This window comes from Protopterus annectens, chromosome 4.part0 (genome assembly GCF_019279795.1).
Source record: "Protopterus annectens isolate FY-2018-M chromosome 4.part0, PAN1.0, whole genome shotgun sequence".
NCBI classification, from domain to species: domain Eukaryota; kingdom Metazoa; phylum Chordata; order Ceratodontiformes; family Protopteridae; genus Protopterus; species Protopterus annectens.
The window spans coordinates 675,966,195-675,983,540 of NC_056733.1; the positions used below are offsets into that span (position 1 = coordinate 675,966,195).

A 17,346-nucleotide genomic window follows, 5' to 3' on the forward strand; every position below is an offset into this window, starting at 1 on the left:
GAGGAGCTGACCTCTGGTGTGGAACACCAGTCACCCATGTTGGTGATGACTAGGTCTAGGATATTGCTGCCCCTGGTGGGGGTGTGGATAAGTTGATCCAAGGCGTTGGAATTGATGATTTCCAGAAAACGTTGAGCAAAAGAGTTGGTACATGAGTAGTTTTCCCAGTTAATGGTAGGGTAGTTGAAATCACCCATTATTAGCGTGTTGGGTTGTACCTTAATATTTTCCAGTGTATCAAGAAAAGAGGAGTCAGAATCCTGGGGCATGGTGGGGGGTCTGTAGAAAGCTGCAATCTGGATTGCGGTTTTGCCCAGAGTTAGTTGAACTTAGATAATCTCGGATGCATTATGCTGAGCATTTAGCTTGGAGGTGTGGATATCCTTAATGAATATGGACACGCCTCCACCTTTAGTGTTTCGGTCCGGATTTGGTGGCCGAAAGGTGTGGTATGAATTATAGCCTAGTAATGCAGGGGTGCTCTCTGGAGCTTTGAACCCAGGTCTCTGTCACTGCACAGATGTCAATGTTCTCCATTTTAAGGAGTGCCTCGAGTGAGTGCATTTTGAGGTTTAGACTTCTAGCATTGAGTATCATTACCCTCAGATTTTGCTTGCTTGTACCTGTTACGGTGGTGAATTTGTCATTTGAACCTTGCCTAAAAAAGGCACTATTTGGGGTAGCAAGAGCCTTTGCCAGTATCCGTAATCCCAAAGGCGACAGGTGCAGGCCATACCTGGCAAAGCAGCGTGGTTTGTCGATCATGTCATCCCAGGCAGACAGATACTGGATTCCCTTAGAATGACACCAGAAGCTTAGTCAATTGTTTAGGTCAATCATTTTGTCCTTGTACTGTGGTGTCATTCTGGGTGATGGCAGGATGCTACTCAGGGCTAGGGTCATACCGGCCTGGGCTACAAGATCGGAGAGCTCCTCCATGTCTCTTTTCATGTAGGCCAGGGAGGTACATCTCAGGTCATTCACACCAACATGGACAATGACAGACTCATATTTGTACTTGTTGTGGAGTGACCTGAGTGCATGCGTTATGTGGCAGATCCTGGCACCTAACAGGCAGCTGACAGTAACTTTTTCCTTGTTTAGCTTGGTGAGTGGAACATCAGTGTGCCTGACTATAGAGTCACCTATGACTATAGTGTTGGGTAGGTTATGCCTTATGGGCTGTAGTTGAGTGGCACACTGAGTATGTGGGCTATGTGTCATTTGGGTTGTGTTGGGGGGTGGAGGTTGCTTGCATTTCTGTTTTGGAGGTCTCTGTTGTTTGGGCAGATTTGTACTGAGAGCCTCCACGAATGTAGGTATGTGTTTTGTGCTTCTGTGTGTGTGTGTGTGTTGTGGTGGTATAGGTTTTGAGGGACTATGTGATGAGTGTGGTGCGGTGCAAGTGTTTACCTTCTCCTCTTGACTGCCTAGGCCAGTCTTTGGTGAAGAAAGCTTTGCTTCCAGTTTGGCTATATAAGTGCATCTCTCACAGGTCGTAGTGTTGGGTGGTAGGAGGAGAGGGTTGTCTGTGTACATGAGGCAATTGCTGCATTGTCCCATGATGCCCAGATTCATCAGGTAGACAGGAGAAAACACCAGGAGCTGACCTTTAGACATGCCTGAATAGGTGCTTATTTATTAAGTACTAAAAACTGTTTTCCTCTAGACAAGTGAGGAAAGTTGAGTGCTGTAGTAATTTGTAACTTATTTAGTGCTTACAATGAGTTCTGAACAAGTGCTGAGATCAAAGAAACAGATGAGTGCTAAAACTAAAAAGCTGGCTAGTTGCAAGGGAAATTTTGAAGAACAGACTTTATGGCGCTAGGAATAGTTTAACCCCAGTTAAGTGTGTGTGTGTGTGGGGGGGGTTAGGAGCTCACAAACAGTCCTGAACACAGCAAATCCGTATCTGACCTGCCACAGGAAAGTGGGGAAGGAAGCTTAGAATTTTTTTTTCCAGTAATTGTGTATGTGTGTATATATATATATATATATATATATATATATATATATGTATACTTTGGTCACTGCTGCAGTCGGTTAGCAGTGCCTGTGCTGCTGCTTCCTTGGGCTTGACTGCCCAAGCTTTATTTAAACAAATACTATATGCATATACACATACCAGCACATTTTTCCTGTTCCTGGGGCCAGCAAAGCAAAACTGATATTTAAGGTTGCCTGGGTTGAAAAGTGTGTGGGTATCACCACTGTGTGGGCATAGCACTGCCGCTTTCTGGAATCAAGCAAAGCTGATATAATTATTTCTATTATGTTCCAGTCCCTTCACCTTCTGTAATTACATAAGTAGTAGTTTGGAATTACCAGAAAAAAATTGGTGCGCATTTTAAGATTTGCTTTGTACCAGAATTTACTGCCCAGTACGGTGTTACCTTGTTCATTTTATAAATTAACATAAACTAATGCATTAACTTGTATGTATCTTGTGTATTATACTTTTGAATAGCTGTATTCTTTTCATTTTACTACATTTGAATATTGCTTGGTGTATTTTATCAATTATGTTTTGTTATTAAAGTCATTTCCTTACCTTGCACTGTGTTCAGTATATCTTTTTCTCAGTGTAAAATATGTGACCATGAACAAATTAGTTTGGTGCAGGTACTCAGAACTGGTATCCTGCTCTTTGCTTTTTGTGATATATTTTTATTTTTGCTTATTGTTACTTATTTTTTTAACAGGTCTTATTGACTGCTATTTAACATCCAACAGTATCCGTGAAGCTATGGTAATGGCAAATAATGTATATAAAACACTTGGAGCAAATGCACAAACACTTACTCTTTTAGCAACAGTATGCTTGGAAGACCCAGTGACCCAGGAGAAAGCAAAGGTGCTGCTGGACAAAGCACTGATACAGAGGCCTGATTACATCAAAGCTGTGGTGAAAAAAGCAGAATTATTAAGTGAGTTTTTCCCAGATTTGAATATAGCAGTCCTTTAAATATGTGCATTTTGTTACAGTTCATTTTTTTTTGCCAAAAACTAATCTTAACATTTCTTAGTTGCAGAAATGTTTTAAGTACTATTGAGCATCTCTTTTGCAAAATGAGAATGTGAGAAATTTGTAGGAGCTTCGCCCCCTGCAGCACCTTAGTAATGGGTGATAATCCTAAGGCTGCCTCCTCTCCCAACCATTTACCTTAATAAAAACCTTATTGTAACACTTCCACTACACAAGACACATTCAGACACAAAAACACACACTAACAGCAGTACATGTGTCCCCTCACCTAACCCGTATCCCGTCCCTAAAATTCACATGTACAGAAACATAAACACTTATCCCTTACCCTATCCCCAACTGTAACTGTTATTCAGTAACACACATACAGACACTCTAAACCCACTCACCTGTCTCAGCAAAACACCCTGTCAACATTTGGACCGCTTTACTATCCGTACTGTTGACATTCAACATTAAACATCACCCCTGCCTTTGTTGACCAAACGCATGGGACCTGTGTGGGTGTGTATATATATATATATATATATATATATATATATATATATATATGTGTGTGTGTGTGTGTGTGTGTGTGTGTGTATATATATATATATATATATATGTGTGTGTGTGTGTGTGTGTATATATATATATATATATATATATATATGTGTGTGTGTGTGTGTGTATATATATATATATGTGTGTATGTGTATATATATATATATATATATATATATATATATATATAAATAAAATAAAAAAGGCAGTTTCTGTGTCTCATTTTATGTGTTATTTTATACATAATAAATATGTTGTGTGTTTGTGTCTGTTATGTATGTGTATATATAATAGAAAAGACATTCAGGGGTTGTATTATAAGGGATCTCAATCCAATCTCTTTTGCAAGATGAACAGAACATGTTACAGGAGGGTATGTATGTTTGTATCACAGAGAGTACCTCTTCTGTGGAACTGTCTTCCACTCCACATAAAGCAAAGCACTTCTCTTACTCTTCAAACATAATTTGGTTGAATGAATGTGAAACCACAAATTCATTCCTGGTTTAATTTCTCCAAGTGTTTTGGGCTTCTAATACCATGACTGGAATGGATCCCATTCCTAAGTCAGGATACAAATTAATAGTTCAAGAAATTAGTATTGCTCATTCCTGGTTTAATTTCTCCAAGTGTTTTGGGCTTCTAATACCATGACCTGAATGGATCCAATTCCTAAGTCAGGATACAAATTAATAGCTCAAGAAATTAGTATTGTATAAGTAATTGATGTTGGCTAATAGTGTTGTTCTAAACACCCACAATTGTCACCACTTGTAATTCATATGAGATTACATGTATTGGTAGCATATTTAAGTACTATTGTAAATTCTTTTTTATTAGATCTGTTGCACCTGCTACTGCAGGATCTATCTTGTGCCTCTTTCTTCCACATTGGTGTAATTTATTCTTGCAAATCCTGGTGTTTTATGACTTTGTATCTTTCTGTACGTAAGACACTGAAAGTCAATGGGTGCAGCAATTTCAGTGATAAGTGCTATTTTTTTCTTTTTTCAAGCACTAATATACCAGCTTTTGTCACATCTGTTTTTTTTTTAATCAGTTAGTAATGACTGATCCTATGTGATGTAAACTTCTTTGCTCTCTATAATGCTTTGTGGCTCGTGTTTCAAGTGCTTCTCATCTACTTCTGTATTGTAGTGCTTGCACAATCCTCATCATAGGTTCATAGATTAGTACTAAGCTAACTGCCCTTGCAAGCCATTTTAAGCCTAGACAATTATCCCTTGTGAGACTCAAACCCTGCACCTTGTGTTTGTAAGGCAAACACCTTAACCATTAGGCCACCCTCCCTCCCATTACCTGTCTTGCCACATTATTGCACCTTTCAGTATGCAGGCTGTCTGCTGTGAATCTTTTACACCCAGCAACAAGACATGCAACTGTTTCCAGTTGTGTTTTACAGAATCTGCATTTGTCTGTTTCTCCAGTATTTTCAGTGGACTTTGTAAACCAACATGTACATAGTCCACTGTCATGGGCCACCATTATTTAACCTTTCAATCTGATGTCCTTTTCTTTCTTCTTCAGTGTATGGGTTATGGATCTGATATTCTACAGACTTCGAAGCCAAGTCTCGAGCTCCTCCCTCTACCCATAATGCCCTAGTCCATCCCCAATATCTCAGATCTCGCTTGTTGCCATCTTGCATGGATGTGGATCTTCTCTGAGTGTTTGATAGGTGCCTTAGGTAGCTGTAAGTGTATTTTTCATATACATCCTTTGTATCTTATATTCAAAACTTTGCCTCTCTCTAGTGTTTTTCAGGGTTTCTCCACCATCAGCCTTCTTCCTTAAAATAAGTAATTTTCATAAGTACTATTGTTAGTACTCCTTTTCTCTCTATTTTGTCCTACTCTTTTTAACAAGGTATCCCTTTTCTACCATTCTTGGTAGTTTTTGCCTACCTTTATCTTGGTTTAAAAATAATATATATATATATATATATATATATATATATATATATATATATATATATATGTGTGTGTGTGTGTGTGTGTGTGTAATATGTGCAACCGTGCACACACATATGTATATATCTTTATTTTCTTCAATTCCTTTTTGTTTTCTTTTTAAGTCTACAGTGTCCATTATGGCTGAAGAACCAATAGGTTTTAAAAAATGTACTTACTGTGGGCACAGAATTCCCAACTTGTATGCTCACAGGGAGTGCATTTATTGTTTAGGAGCAGCACACCTGGGTATGAACTGTACCATCTGTGCAGGATTTAACTCCAGGGCTATAATGGACAGTCGTAACAAGCTAGTTTTTAAGGGGTTACTTCCACCTTCATCCTTTCTCGGGGGGCTCAAGCCCCCAGCAAATCTTCAAAGGCTTCTTCACAGCACATAAAAAAATCCCCACCAAGGTCTGTGAAGACTTCCTCATCCTCAGAGCCTCTACAGAAGGTATGGAGGACATCGGATCCAAAGAAAAAAAATCTGCGGATTCTAAGACTTCAGCTCTGATGATTATCTCTTCTACTCCTCCTTTGCAACCCACAGATCAGAAATCATGGGATCCGACCTCGGGTGTGTCTCACACTCCAAGAACTCATTCACCTAAGTTTGTTATATATCCGATATCTCCTCTGCTCCACTTCTCTCTTATGCAAACCCTGAGGAAGCGCTCCAGACCTCAGTCGTCCACCACATCCATCAGGTCCTCCAGGAGTCTCCCTGAAATGGAAGTGGATAAAGATGATGAAGGAAGTTCCTCAGAGCTGAGATCTAGATGGTGGTTATCCCATCTGTCTTCCATCCGTCCACCTCACATACTATAGCATCTCCTTCTCCGATTCTTCCTACAGTTTCAGAGCTCCGGGATCTGACAGTACCGGTGTCAGAACCAAATAGAAATATCTTCGACCCCAACTGTATTCCTGAACAGTTCTGCTCCTGTTCCCTTAGATCAGGATGAATCCTGGAGCTAAAGTGTCAGATCCATGGGACCGTGATTGACTCGGATGTTGTTGGACACTTCCTTTCCCCTGGGAGCCTTAGAATTGGATAACTTGGGTCAGTCTCCCTCCTCTAGGTACAGATTTTGTTAGAGTTGTGGCTTGCCTGCTTGAGAAATCTCAGCTCCAGTGGAGTCGGCCATGGCTTCCCTGGATCTGTCAGCCTTCCCAGGTGTGGAGGGTTCTCTCTCATTCAGAAGACCCGTTCTCATGCTTCCTCTGATCCTACCCCCTATCCCCCTTTAATTCAGAGCTCTGATCCTATTAGACCTTCTCCACAGGGATAGCCAGTACCAAGTAGCAACCAGATGGTTCCCATAGAGGAACTAGACCTCTCTTCAGACGCCTCTCCAGGATATCCCACTGAAGAGGTTCACCGAAAGAGAACATGCAAATGGAGGCATATAGATTCTCATATGGGATCTCTCACCGAAGATATTGAATTCGACGTAGGGAGAATTGCCCTCCAGATCACCCCCGATTACGTCTCCTTTGGAGACCTTCTGGAAATCCTTAAGCAAAAAGGTGGTTGGCCCTCAGATAACAGATCCCCTGAGGAGTCTGTATTATAAGCTTTTGGTTCTGGTCCATATACATCTTGGGTGACACCCCTGGCTGATGAGCTTATCCATCTAATCTGTCACCAGGCATGGAAGGAGGCAAACTCTGAGCCTGTCCCTCATTGACAGGACAGAATTTTAGTCCCTCCAAAAGGTAGACCATATTGGAGTAAAGGTGTTCCTGTCGATGCAATGGTTGTGGCAGCAGCCACCAAGAAGGAGCTTGTAAAACAGAGCTCCTCTGTTCACCCTTCTAACAGAGAGTATAGGGTGCTGGACAAGTTTGGATAGTGCGTATTTGCATTGTTGACATTTGCTTTATGGTCACTGAACTGTTTGGCATACTTTACTAGTCTACAATGGGATTTGACTAAGGAACTCTCAGTTTCTGAGTCTGTGTCTTCAGAAGATTATAAGACATTATCCTCTGAGCTGGCCACTCTTATCTATATTGAATGCCTCCATGAGGATAATTTCACATGCAGCTGAAGGAACCTCATGGCCCGCCAGGTCGGGCATTGCCATAAGGAGACATGCTTGGATGTGGCTATGTGATTTTTGCACAGCCTTTTAAGTCCTCTTTCATCAATACATCCCTTGATGGAACTTCCTTGTTTGGCCCCTCTGTGAAAGAAATGTTTTCCTGCAGTGAACAGAAAAGACTGACCCTGTCTGCCTTAGGGATTTGCTTTTCTACCCCTCAGTGATCCTTTTCAAGGAATCAAAGAGGAGGCAAGGAAATGTGATTCCACAAATCCCAGGAATCTTTCCAGGATTCATGCAGAGATAACTCCCTCAGAGGCAGAGGAGGGAGTTCAAATAGAAGACACTGATCTCATTGGAAGAGGAGGTTTGCAAAATCAGGGCTTCTGAGATTCTTTACAGGATAGACTGTTTCAGCGCTCCTGAATTGCTGCCTGACTGCCCGCCTCTGGAGGTAGTCAAGGGACATTTGTCCTTGCACCCGGACACCTTGGTTACTATAACAGAAGAGACTTGAGTGCTAAGCATATTATCCAGAGGTTTATACCATTTTTCCAAACACCTCCCCCCAAGAGAAACAAACTTCCTGACAGTCTACCCAGTCAGAGAGAAGCTGCAGCTCAAGAAATTCAGAAGCTGTTAGACAAGAGTCATCCCAGAGGTCCCACCAGACCAAAGAGGATTCAGAACGTACTCAAGGTTCTTTTTCATGACAAAAAAGAAAAGGGACCTGAGAACGATCTTGGATCTAAGCAACCTGAACTAATATGTGAAGAAGTCAAAGTTCTGAATGGTCACGATTCATTCCCTCCTACCTCTTTTAAAGAATGTAATCAGGATGTGCTCAGTTGATCTTCAGGATGCATACTATCACATCAAAATAGACATATGATCCAGAAGACACTTGGGTTTTTGGCTGGGAGATGGTCACTGTCAATTCAGAGCCCTGCACTTTGGACTCACTGTAGCAAGTGTTTACCGAATGTATGGGAGTGGTAGCAGCTCACCTGAGACTGCAGGATTCCAGGTGTTTCTGTACTTAGAGGATTGTCTTCTCACTATTCCAACCAAACATCTCCTGGAACAGGCCAGAGACTGTTTGCCCAAAATTTGCCAGTCTTTATGCATTACAGTCAACATGGTCATATCAAAGTTAATACTAGTTCAGAGCCTGGACTTCATTGGTGCTCATCTGAATAGAATAAGCCAGACTACTTCTCTACCCCCACATCATGTGACCACAGTCAAGTCCCAGGTTAAAAAAAGTCATTTCCTCATCATGCTCTTCCCGCCAGACTAGATGTTTTTCATGTTTCACTGTTGCAGTCATCACACTTGGGTTATCTGCCTGGTGGTAGCCCTCAGTCGGCCCGAATACCAGAGTCTTGGGATTTTTGCATCGGATGCTGTCGCCTCTTCCATGATGTCAGGTCGTCATGCTATAAAACATGCAGCTGATGCCATTACATCAGCTTTTCTTGTTGTGCGGGAGCCCAAAGCAGAAGCAGTTCGCAAGTGCCGGTTGGCAGCTACCTGAAATTTTAGTTTTTCGAGTTTCAAACCTGACGTCTTCTAAAGCTAAGTACCTCATTGGAGATCCTTTTTTCTTGCTCTAATCGATGTCAGAAAAAGTTAACAATTGTCTTGCCTGTGGAAAGTAAATACCTCACAAAGATTTTCATTCTTACTGCGTCACCTGTTTAGGCCCAGACCACGACATCCCTCACTGTCGGTTTTGTGCTTTGTTCAATGCCCAAGCTATTCATTGTTGGGCTAACTTTGTCTCTAAATTCTTTCACTCTCATTCTCCGTATTCCAAAATGGCATCAGTAAGCCAAACGACTACCGACCTTCCAAAAAAATTCAAAGATAAAGTCAGAGACAGAACGCATAGGTCCAAAACTGACGATGACGCTTCTGTGAAGCTAGTCACCAGTCCACCGGTACTCAGTGAGGGGCTTTCGCAGCCCCTGTTACCCACTTCTACAGATTCGCAGGCCTCTACTGAGACAGTGAGACCCATTCGGAGTCCGATATGCCGCAAGATGCTTCTTCGACTATGGAACCTGTGGATGTCTCTACCTTAGATGGGTACGGAACCGCTATGTAGGCACCAGCTTCTGAGGGTGTATTCAGACCTTCTGATGTTCATATTAAACTGACTACTTCGTTAATGACTAAAACTACCAAATTTCTCAGGCCCAGAGTTCACACTACGCCTAGGAAACCGTTGACCAAAGCGCATTCTCAAGCTCCCATGCCACAGAAACAAATGCTTAGAATGGCTGAAGACCTTATTACTTTAATTAGGGGAAGGCAGCCTTCCCCCTCTAAAAGACAAATAATTGATTTACCTTCTGATTCTACAGACCATGAGTCTGATGACTCTGACCCCTGTGATTGCCAAGACATACCTTTATCTACCTATGAGGATTCAGATGCAGAGGATTCCATTTCCTCTGCCTCCCCCCCCAGAGGACTTTTCTATCGGTGAAACCTGCTGGGAAGGCCAGGACTACCCACAGTCCAAAAAGAGACTGAGGGAATTTTTAGACTTGCCTCAACATAGGCCTCTAGCTGTTCCCCTTGTCCTGGATATTGTAGATGTCTTCATGGAATCCAGTCTTACCCCTGATACTTTACCACCAGCTCCTAGAAAGCCTGACCGGTACTACAGAGTACTTGACTCTCACAAATTTCTCTTTAAAAATCCCACTGCAGATCCAGAGACCATTTCCCAGAGACATAAAGTTATTAAGGCTACTACAGCCAAAAACCCTACCCCTTCGGGCAGGGATTCTAAGGCTCTAGATGGATGGGATAAGAAGGTATATACCTCTACAACTCTTGCCATCAGGGCTTTAAACTGCCAGTTTCACATGCTGAAGTACCAGCAGCATATTATGGAACTAATTAAACAAAAAATGTTGTTGATTCCTGATTGTTCAGAAAATAGACTTACAAGAGTTAATGCATTCTGCAAACCAAGTTGGTAAACATACTTTGAAGTGTGGTTTTGATGCCGTAGAAGCATCTTGCAGGGCTGCTGTCACTGGGTCTGTTCTGAGAAGGCATGCTTGGCAGAAGGAACAAATCTTGCCAGACCATGTCAAAGCAAAATTACTAGATGCTGCATTAAACCATGAATGCTTGTTTGGCTCAAAAGCAAAAGATGTTCTTAAAAAGATGGAGGAAAAAGTTAATCTGTGCAAACTGTTAAAGATTTCTTACAGGTACAGCCACCTAGATTCAGTAGGCATTGGCCTTCAAAAAACTAGTCCTTTCCAGTCCCTGCCAGACCTTCTCAATCCAAACCCAGGAGCAACAGACCACAAAGACTACAGTCTCAAGGTATGCACAGATGTAAACAATGGAGTGTTCCCTCCTCAAAAACAGAGAGTGGTAAGCCACCCCCTTATGGAAAAAGTTCACAATGACTTGTTCTTCATCCTTCCTAGCCATGCCCAAGTACTGCACCCCAGGAGGAAAACTCGCCCTGCATGCAAAAAACTGGGGGTATGTTACCCAGGACCGATGGGTCTTAAACATTGTATCCCAGGGATACAGATTCTACTTCCACTCACTGCCAACCCCAAGTGGATTGCCAGACCTTTCTCCAAACCAGTGGGCAGAGGCCCAAAAGCAAGTACTTAGGGCTATTCAGCCTGTTCCAAAAGAGCAAAGGGGACAGGGTTTCTACTCCAGACTGTTCCTGGTGCCCAGAAAAGAGAACTCTTGGCGCATTATTCTGGATCTGTTAACTCTCAACACCTTCCTGGTGGTACCAAAATTCAAAATGCTTACTCTCCAGCAACTGCTTCCTATGCTAGCCAAGGACTCCTGGTTAGTCGCCTTAGACTTAAAAGAAGCTTATCTGCACATCCCCATAAAGGAATCTTGCAGGAAATATCTACATTTCAGGGCAGGTTCTATGCACTATCAGTTCTCTGCACTTCCCTTTGGCTTATCTACTGCGCCCAGGATATTCACAGAGTGCCTGTCTCCAGCCATTGCATACTGCAGGCAGAGAAATATTCAGATTTACCTTTACTTGGACGATTGCCTGATTCAGGCAGACAGTCAGGAATTGCTACTTCAGCACCTGACGTTTGTAGAGAGACTCCTAACTTCTCTGGGGTATACCATCAACGAAAAGAAATCACATCTGGTACCCAGCCAAAACATTGTCTTCCTGGGAGCAAGCTTGAACACAGCTACACAGATGGCATTCCTCACTCCAGAAAAGCAGGTTTATTTGACAAATTACTTCAAACTACTGGCCACCCAAACCCAGCTATCTGCAAGCCGTAGGGTTCATGGCTTCATGCATTCTACTAATTCCATATGCAAGACTGCATATGAGCAAACTCCAGTGGTACTTAAAAAGTCTCTGGTGTCAACATTCTCAGGACCTGGAAATTGTGATTCCTATCATTCCTTGCCTAAGGACAGAGTTCCTTTGGTGGGCAGAGGCACGCAACCACAACAAGGGACTCCTTTTCACTCAACCCCCCACCGCCCAAACCCTAACAACAGACGCATCAGACTATGCATGGATGGCTCACATGGCAGGCAAATGCATTCAAGGCAAATGGAGCCCAAGACAAATTCACCTGCATATCAATCAAAAAGAAATGTTAGCTATACAGAATGCACAGACAGCTTTCATATACCTTATCCTGCCAGGACAACTCTTGATAAAGACAGACAACACCACAGTTATGTGGTACATAAACAAGCAGGGGAGAGCTCATTCCTACCCACTCTGCAGGTTAGCCATGGTTCTGTGGTACATAGCCTTAAGCAAGGAAGTGCACCTGCAAGCTCAATTCCTGCTAGGCAAACAAAATTCACTGGCAGACGACTTATGCAGAAATCTATTGGACCCACACGAGTGGAAACTGGAACCCAGCTCATTCAAACTTCTAATACGCAGGTGGGGGACACCACAGGAGGACCTCTTTGCTTCCCCCAAAACCATCAACTGAGCAAATTTTGCACCAGAAATCCCCACAGCCAAGCATGGGAATTGGATGCCCTATCCTGTACATGGGAAAAATTTCTCAATCTATGCCTTTCCCCCTCTGCCTCTCCTTTCAAAAGTACTGTTCAAGATCAAAGAGGACAGGCCAAGGACAATCCTTATTGCACCAGACTGGCCACGCCAGCACTGGTACCCACTCCTATGCAGTCTGACAACAGTGCCACCCTAGCACCTACATCAGACCCCCTCTCTGCTGTCCCAGCAGGAGGGACAGATTTTGCATCCTCAGCTGCAAACTCTGAACCTGGCAGCCTGGCTTATTCCGTGAATACATCACCAGCAACCCTCAGCAAACAGGTGCTGGATGTTATCCTTGAGGAGGCCTAGTTCTAGGAAATCCTATTCAGAAAAGTGGAAAAGATACTTTTCTTGGAGCCAGTCTCAAGGAAAGGATGCAGCCTTGCCCACCTTACCTCAAATCCCAGATTATCTAGCAGAGCTGCTCCACAAAGGCCTAGCCTTCTCATCAGTTAAGATTCATGCCTCTGCCATCTCAGCTCATTACAGTACTGAGCCCAGCCCTCTTCTCTCACCCTCTGATCAAACAGTTCCTGAGAGGAGCTAACAATTTAAGACCCCCAAGAAGAGCTCCCACTCTGGGACCCTAACTTTGTACTAGAGAAGCTCATGCTCTTCCCCCATTTTGAGCCTTCTGCTACAGCAGAGTTAAAAATCTTCTCTTGGAAAACAGCCTTACTTCTAGCTATCACTTCAGCAAGGAGAGTGTCTGAGTTACAGGTCCTTATGGCTGTGGAACCCTTCATTATCTTCCATGCGGACAGGGTTTCCCTCAGGACTAACCCTTCATTTATGCCCAAGGTGGTATCCAGTGTGGCTTTAAACCGATCCATCCATTTACCAACCTTTTTTCCTAACCCTCAGAATAAAGGGGAAGTGATCCTGCACTCCCTGGACGTGCACAGACAGTTCAGATTCTATCTTGACAGGACTAAACCTTTCAGAAAATCTGACCAGCTGCTAGTCGGCTGTGCTACAGGGGCAGAGGGCAAGGCCATTTCAAAACAAATCATTTCTAAATGGATAGCACACTGCATCCATTTCTGCTACAAATACCATGGAAATACTACCCCACAGGGGATCAGACCTCCTTCCCCTAGGGCTACATCAACCTGTACAGCATTTCTCAGGGGAGTCCCTACCAGGGACATCCTGGAAGCTGCAACCTGGAGTTCTGTACTACCACTTACCTATCTTTTCTAAATCCAGAGCTGGATTTGCCACAGCAGTCTTACAAGGCCTGCTAGCCAGCCCTAATACTTCTTGACTGCCTCCACCCTTCCTCAGCTTTGGGAATCAACCCGTGTTTGAAGACTGCAACAGTGAAACACGAAGAACATAGTACAGTTGTATACACTTGCCATAAATGTAGATGTTTGAGTGTATTCACTGTTGCAGTCCTGGTTACCCTCCCTCCAGCCCCCTGTCTTTTCTGTACCTTCTACCTATCCTCTTTTTGGCCATATCTTATGGAAATGGTAATTTACTTTTTACTGGAGTTGTTCCACACCATATGATTGCTTCATATTTTGGGGGCTCCTGACATCTGGGGCAAGAAAAACTGATGTAATGGCGTTGGCTGCATGTTTTATACCTCTGACGACCTGATGTCATGGAAGAGGCGACAGCATCCGACGCAGAAATCCCAAGACTGTGGTATTTGGGCCGACTGAGGGCTACCTTCAGGCAGATAACCCAAGTCTGATGACTGCAACAGTGAATACACTCGAACATCTGCATTTATGGTAAGTGTACACAACTGTACTTTCTGCAGGCTCTGGGGTCCTTGTCAGCATCTATAGTATTAGTCCCCTTAGCACGTTAATATATGCATGTTCTGCAATGGACTCGAGCAGTTCAGTGGTCTGTTCTTTGATACCCTCCTTTTTATCTGGTCAGACTCACTTGGGTATGCAGTGACCATCTTCAGTGGTGGATCCATTTGAATGAGACTCTGTTGCCCCTTTTATTGTGATTGACCACAGATGCCCTCCAGCTGGGGTGGGGGTCATTTTTTTGGAGGATGGTCCAAGGCATGTGATCCTCCCAAGAGACCAATTCACATATTGGTGTCCTATAGATGAGAGCAGTCCTTCAAGTGTTACAGGCCTTTCAAGATGTTCTAGGGACCATTACAGTTCAAACCTAAAGCATGTCTGTGGTCTGTTATGTCAACAAACAAGGCAGAACTCAATCTTACCCTCTCTCTCTCTCTCTCTCTCTAACAAAACCACCTAAGGCCCATTCAACTAGATCCATGGCGCCTCATCTGTTTTCTGATCTAGAACTTCCATTGATGATGATCGTGCAGCAGCCACCTAATCTAATACTCATACTTTTATTACTCATTACAAATTGGACTTAATTTCCAGAAGAAGAAGAGCTGCATTTGGTTCAGCAGTTCTCCGGAATATCATTCCATGAGGGCCAATCAAGATTTACATAGCTGATGATTCTGTCCCTTACATTGAGGAGGCATGAAAAGGACAACATCAGATATTAAAAGTTATGTACTCACCATAACTAGGCATCAGTGTTGTCCGTTTTCATTCTTCCTCAACTCCCCTCCTTCCTTCCCCCTTCCTGTCATCTTCTGGAGTGACCTGATGAATTTTATGGAACCTGTAGTTTTGTGTTTCAGCGCTGCTGTAATTTTTTCTTCTCCTCTTCTATTATATACCAAAACCTTTATGGCAGGAAACTCTTTCTGAAGTATTGGGGATGGACTAGGGCATTATGGGTAGAGGGAGGAGCTCAAGAGTTGGATCCAAAATCTGTAGAATGCTGCTGAGTCGGATCCGAGGATCAGATGTGAAATGTTGAGAAGAATGAAAATGGATAACACAAATGCCTAGTTATGGTGAGCACATAACTTTTTTTTTTTTTTTTTGTTTCAGTTCACCTTTCCTTAACCATTCCTGTTTCAAATCTTGGTCAACACTAGGTTGTTCCAGGAGGTATCTGAACTTGCCACTATGCTTGTGGAGAGACCAACTTCAGCATTGAGCTGTCTTGAATTTCTTGCGTGAGCACTTGCAGTCTTAAATGCAGTTTAACAGTCTGCTGCTGTTGCTTGAAAGTTTCATAAAGAAATCTCAAAAAGGGGACTGATACAGCCTTTTACGCACAGATACCAGTTGCATTGGATCACACCTTGGTATTTTACATTATTCTCAGCTTCTTTTTTTTTTTTTTTTGGTATTGTGTTGATTTCCGCTCAGCATGTGGAGTACAGTGGTGACCTTAGAATACGTGTTTACTGTGTAGACATTACAAAAGAAGTAAAAACCTTATATATTCACCAGAAAAAGTATTTTGTGTGCATCATGCAGTAGATGACATCTTGTAGTTTAGAGCAACCAAAGCAGTGGGATTAAGTTTAGCATTGTGCTGAACTGGAGCTCCTAAAGGTAGAATAACAATCTTGGATGCTTTTTGTAATGCTTTGCCCTGTTGTTACTTCCTGAAAGGTTCATAATGAAATCCGAAAGGGAAGATGATGTTGCACCTTATAACTAGCAGGGCCATTGGTTTGAAGGCCTTCAGTTACATTGTGATCGTGTTCATCATTCTCACTGGTGCATTAGGCTTTAGGCTGTATGGGTTGTTTCCCTGTCCAGAAAACAACCGGACAGCTTCACAAAGCTCTGGCTCCCCCAAACACACACACACACACACACACACACACACACACACACACACACACACAAAACACCTTCTCTGTGACTGCTGGTTGGCTATTACCAAGTAGGGAAATCAGCAGTGAGTGAGATTTCTTCAGTACTCTCCTGCTATTTCAAGACAAAGCATTTCTAGGGTTTCACCGTAGCAACATTCTGCTAAGAGCTTCATTTCTGGCAGATAAGTTCTCATTGGAAAACCCCCTCCATGCAGGATTTGTTGCCCTTTAAAAAAAATTATTTTATTTTTCCAACAAAAAAGCAGTATTACTGGTATAAGAAGCCCAGAATTGTTATCAATATTGGAAGTTTCTTGCCAAAGCCCACTGTTTTTGTTATTTAACTAACTGGGTTTTTTTTATGAAAGTAAGTATTACTTCTGTAAACTTTTATGTTATGATTAAAACTTTTACTTTGGAACAGGAAGGTATTTGTTTATCGGTGTATTGCTTATGTTCACTTCCTGATATCCTACCTGCCATTCTGTTTTTCTGTCCATATATTTGAGTTGAACAGCATAGTTGTAGGGAAGTTTGCATGTTGATTGTGCTTTTTTACTTTAAGGAGCTGGGATAAGTGGTGTAAGTGTAAGCATCCTGCTTATGGACACTCAGTGACCACTTAACTTCTGATCAACTTGATCTAGCAATGCTTATTGCTTTTGGCATCTCTGGATACTTAACTCCAGTCCTGCTAAATCTAGAAAGAAAAAAAGCACTTACCAAGGCAAGGGCCACAGGTTCTGTCTATGCCTCAGCCAATAGTGGGTGAATTTTTAGTGGCCATTGGCTGCTGCACAGGCCAATTACTTACCTCTCCATCTTCCTTTAGTATAGTCCTTTCAGCCACCATAAACTGGGGGTCACCCATGTCCTCTTTGGCTGTTCCAGTGCCCATTCAGGCCATGGGTGAATCATGTCTTGGGCTGGGAGGCACTCCAGAAGGTTATTTATGGGGTAGCTAATGCAAAAGACCATTAGATGTCAGGCATCCCTCTTTCGAGTCAGTCATCTTCCAAAAGGGCTCCTATAACGAATAAAAAAAAAAAAAAAAA

The 17,346-nt window shown here is 42.7% G+C and overlaps 1 protein-coding gene across 1 annotated transcript in view; it reads left to right on the top strand.

Moving 5' to 3' along the window:
* The window catches only part of ANAPC7 (anaphase promoting complex subunit 7), a 1,515,510-nt gene that overhangs the window by 1,189,817 nt on the left and 308,347 nt on the right, over positions 1-17,346 (top strand). The window contains exon 9 of the mRNA XM_044068647.1: positions 2,703-2,927. Coding sequence (XP_043924582.1) covers positions 2,703-2,927 — 225 coding nt within the window. The remainder of the gene's footprint in view (positions 1-2,702; positions 2,928-17,346) is intronic.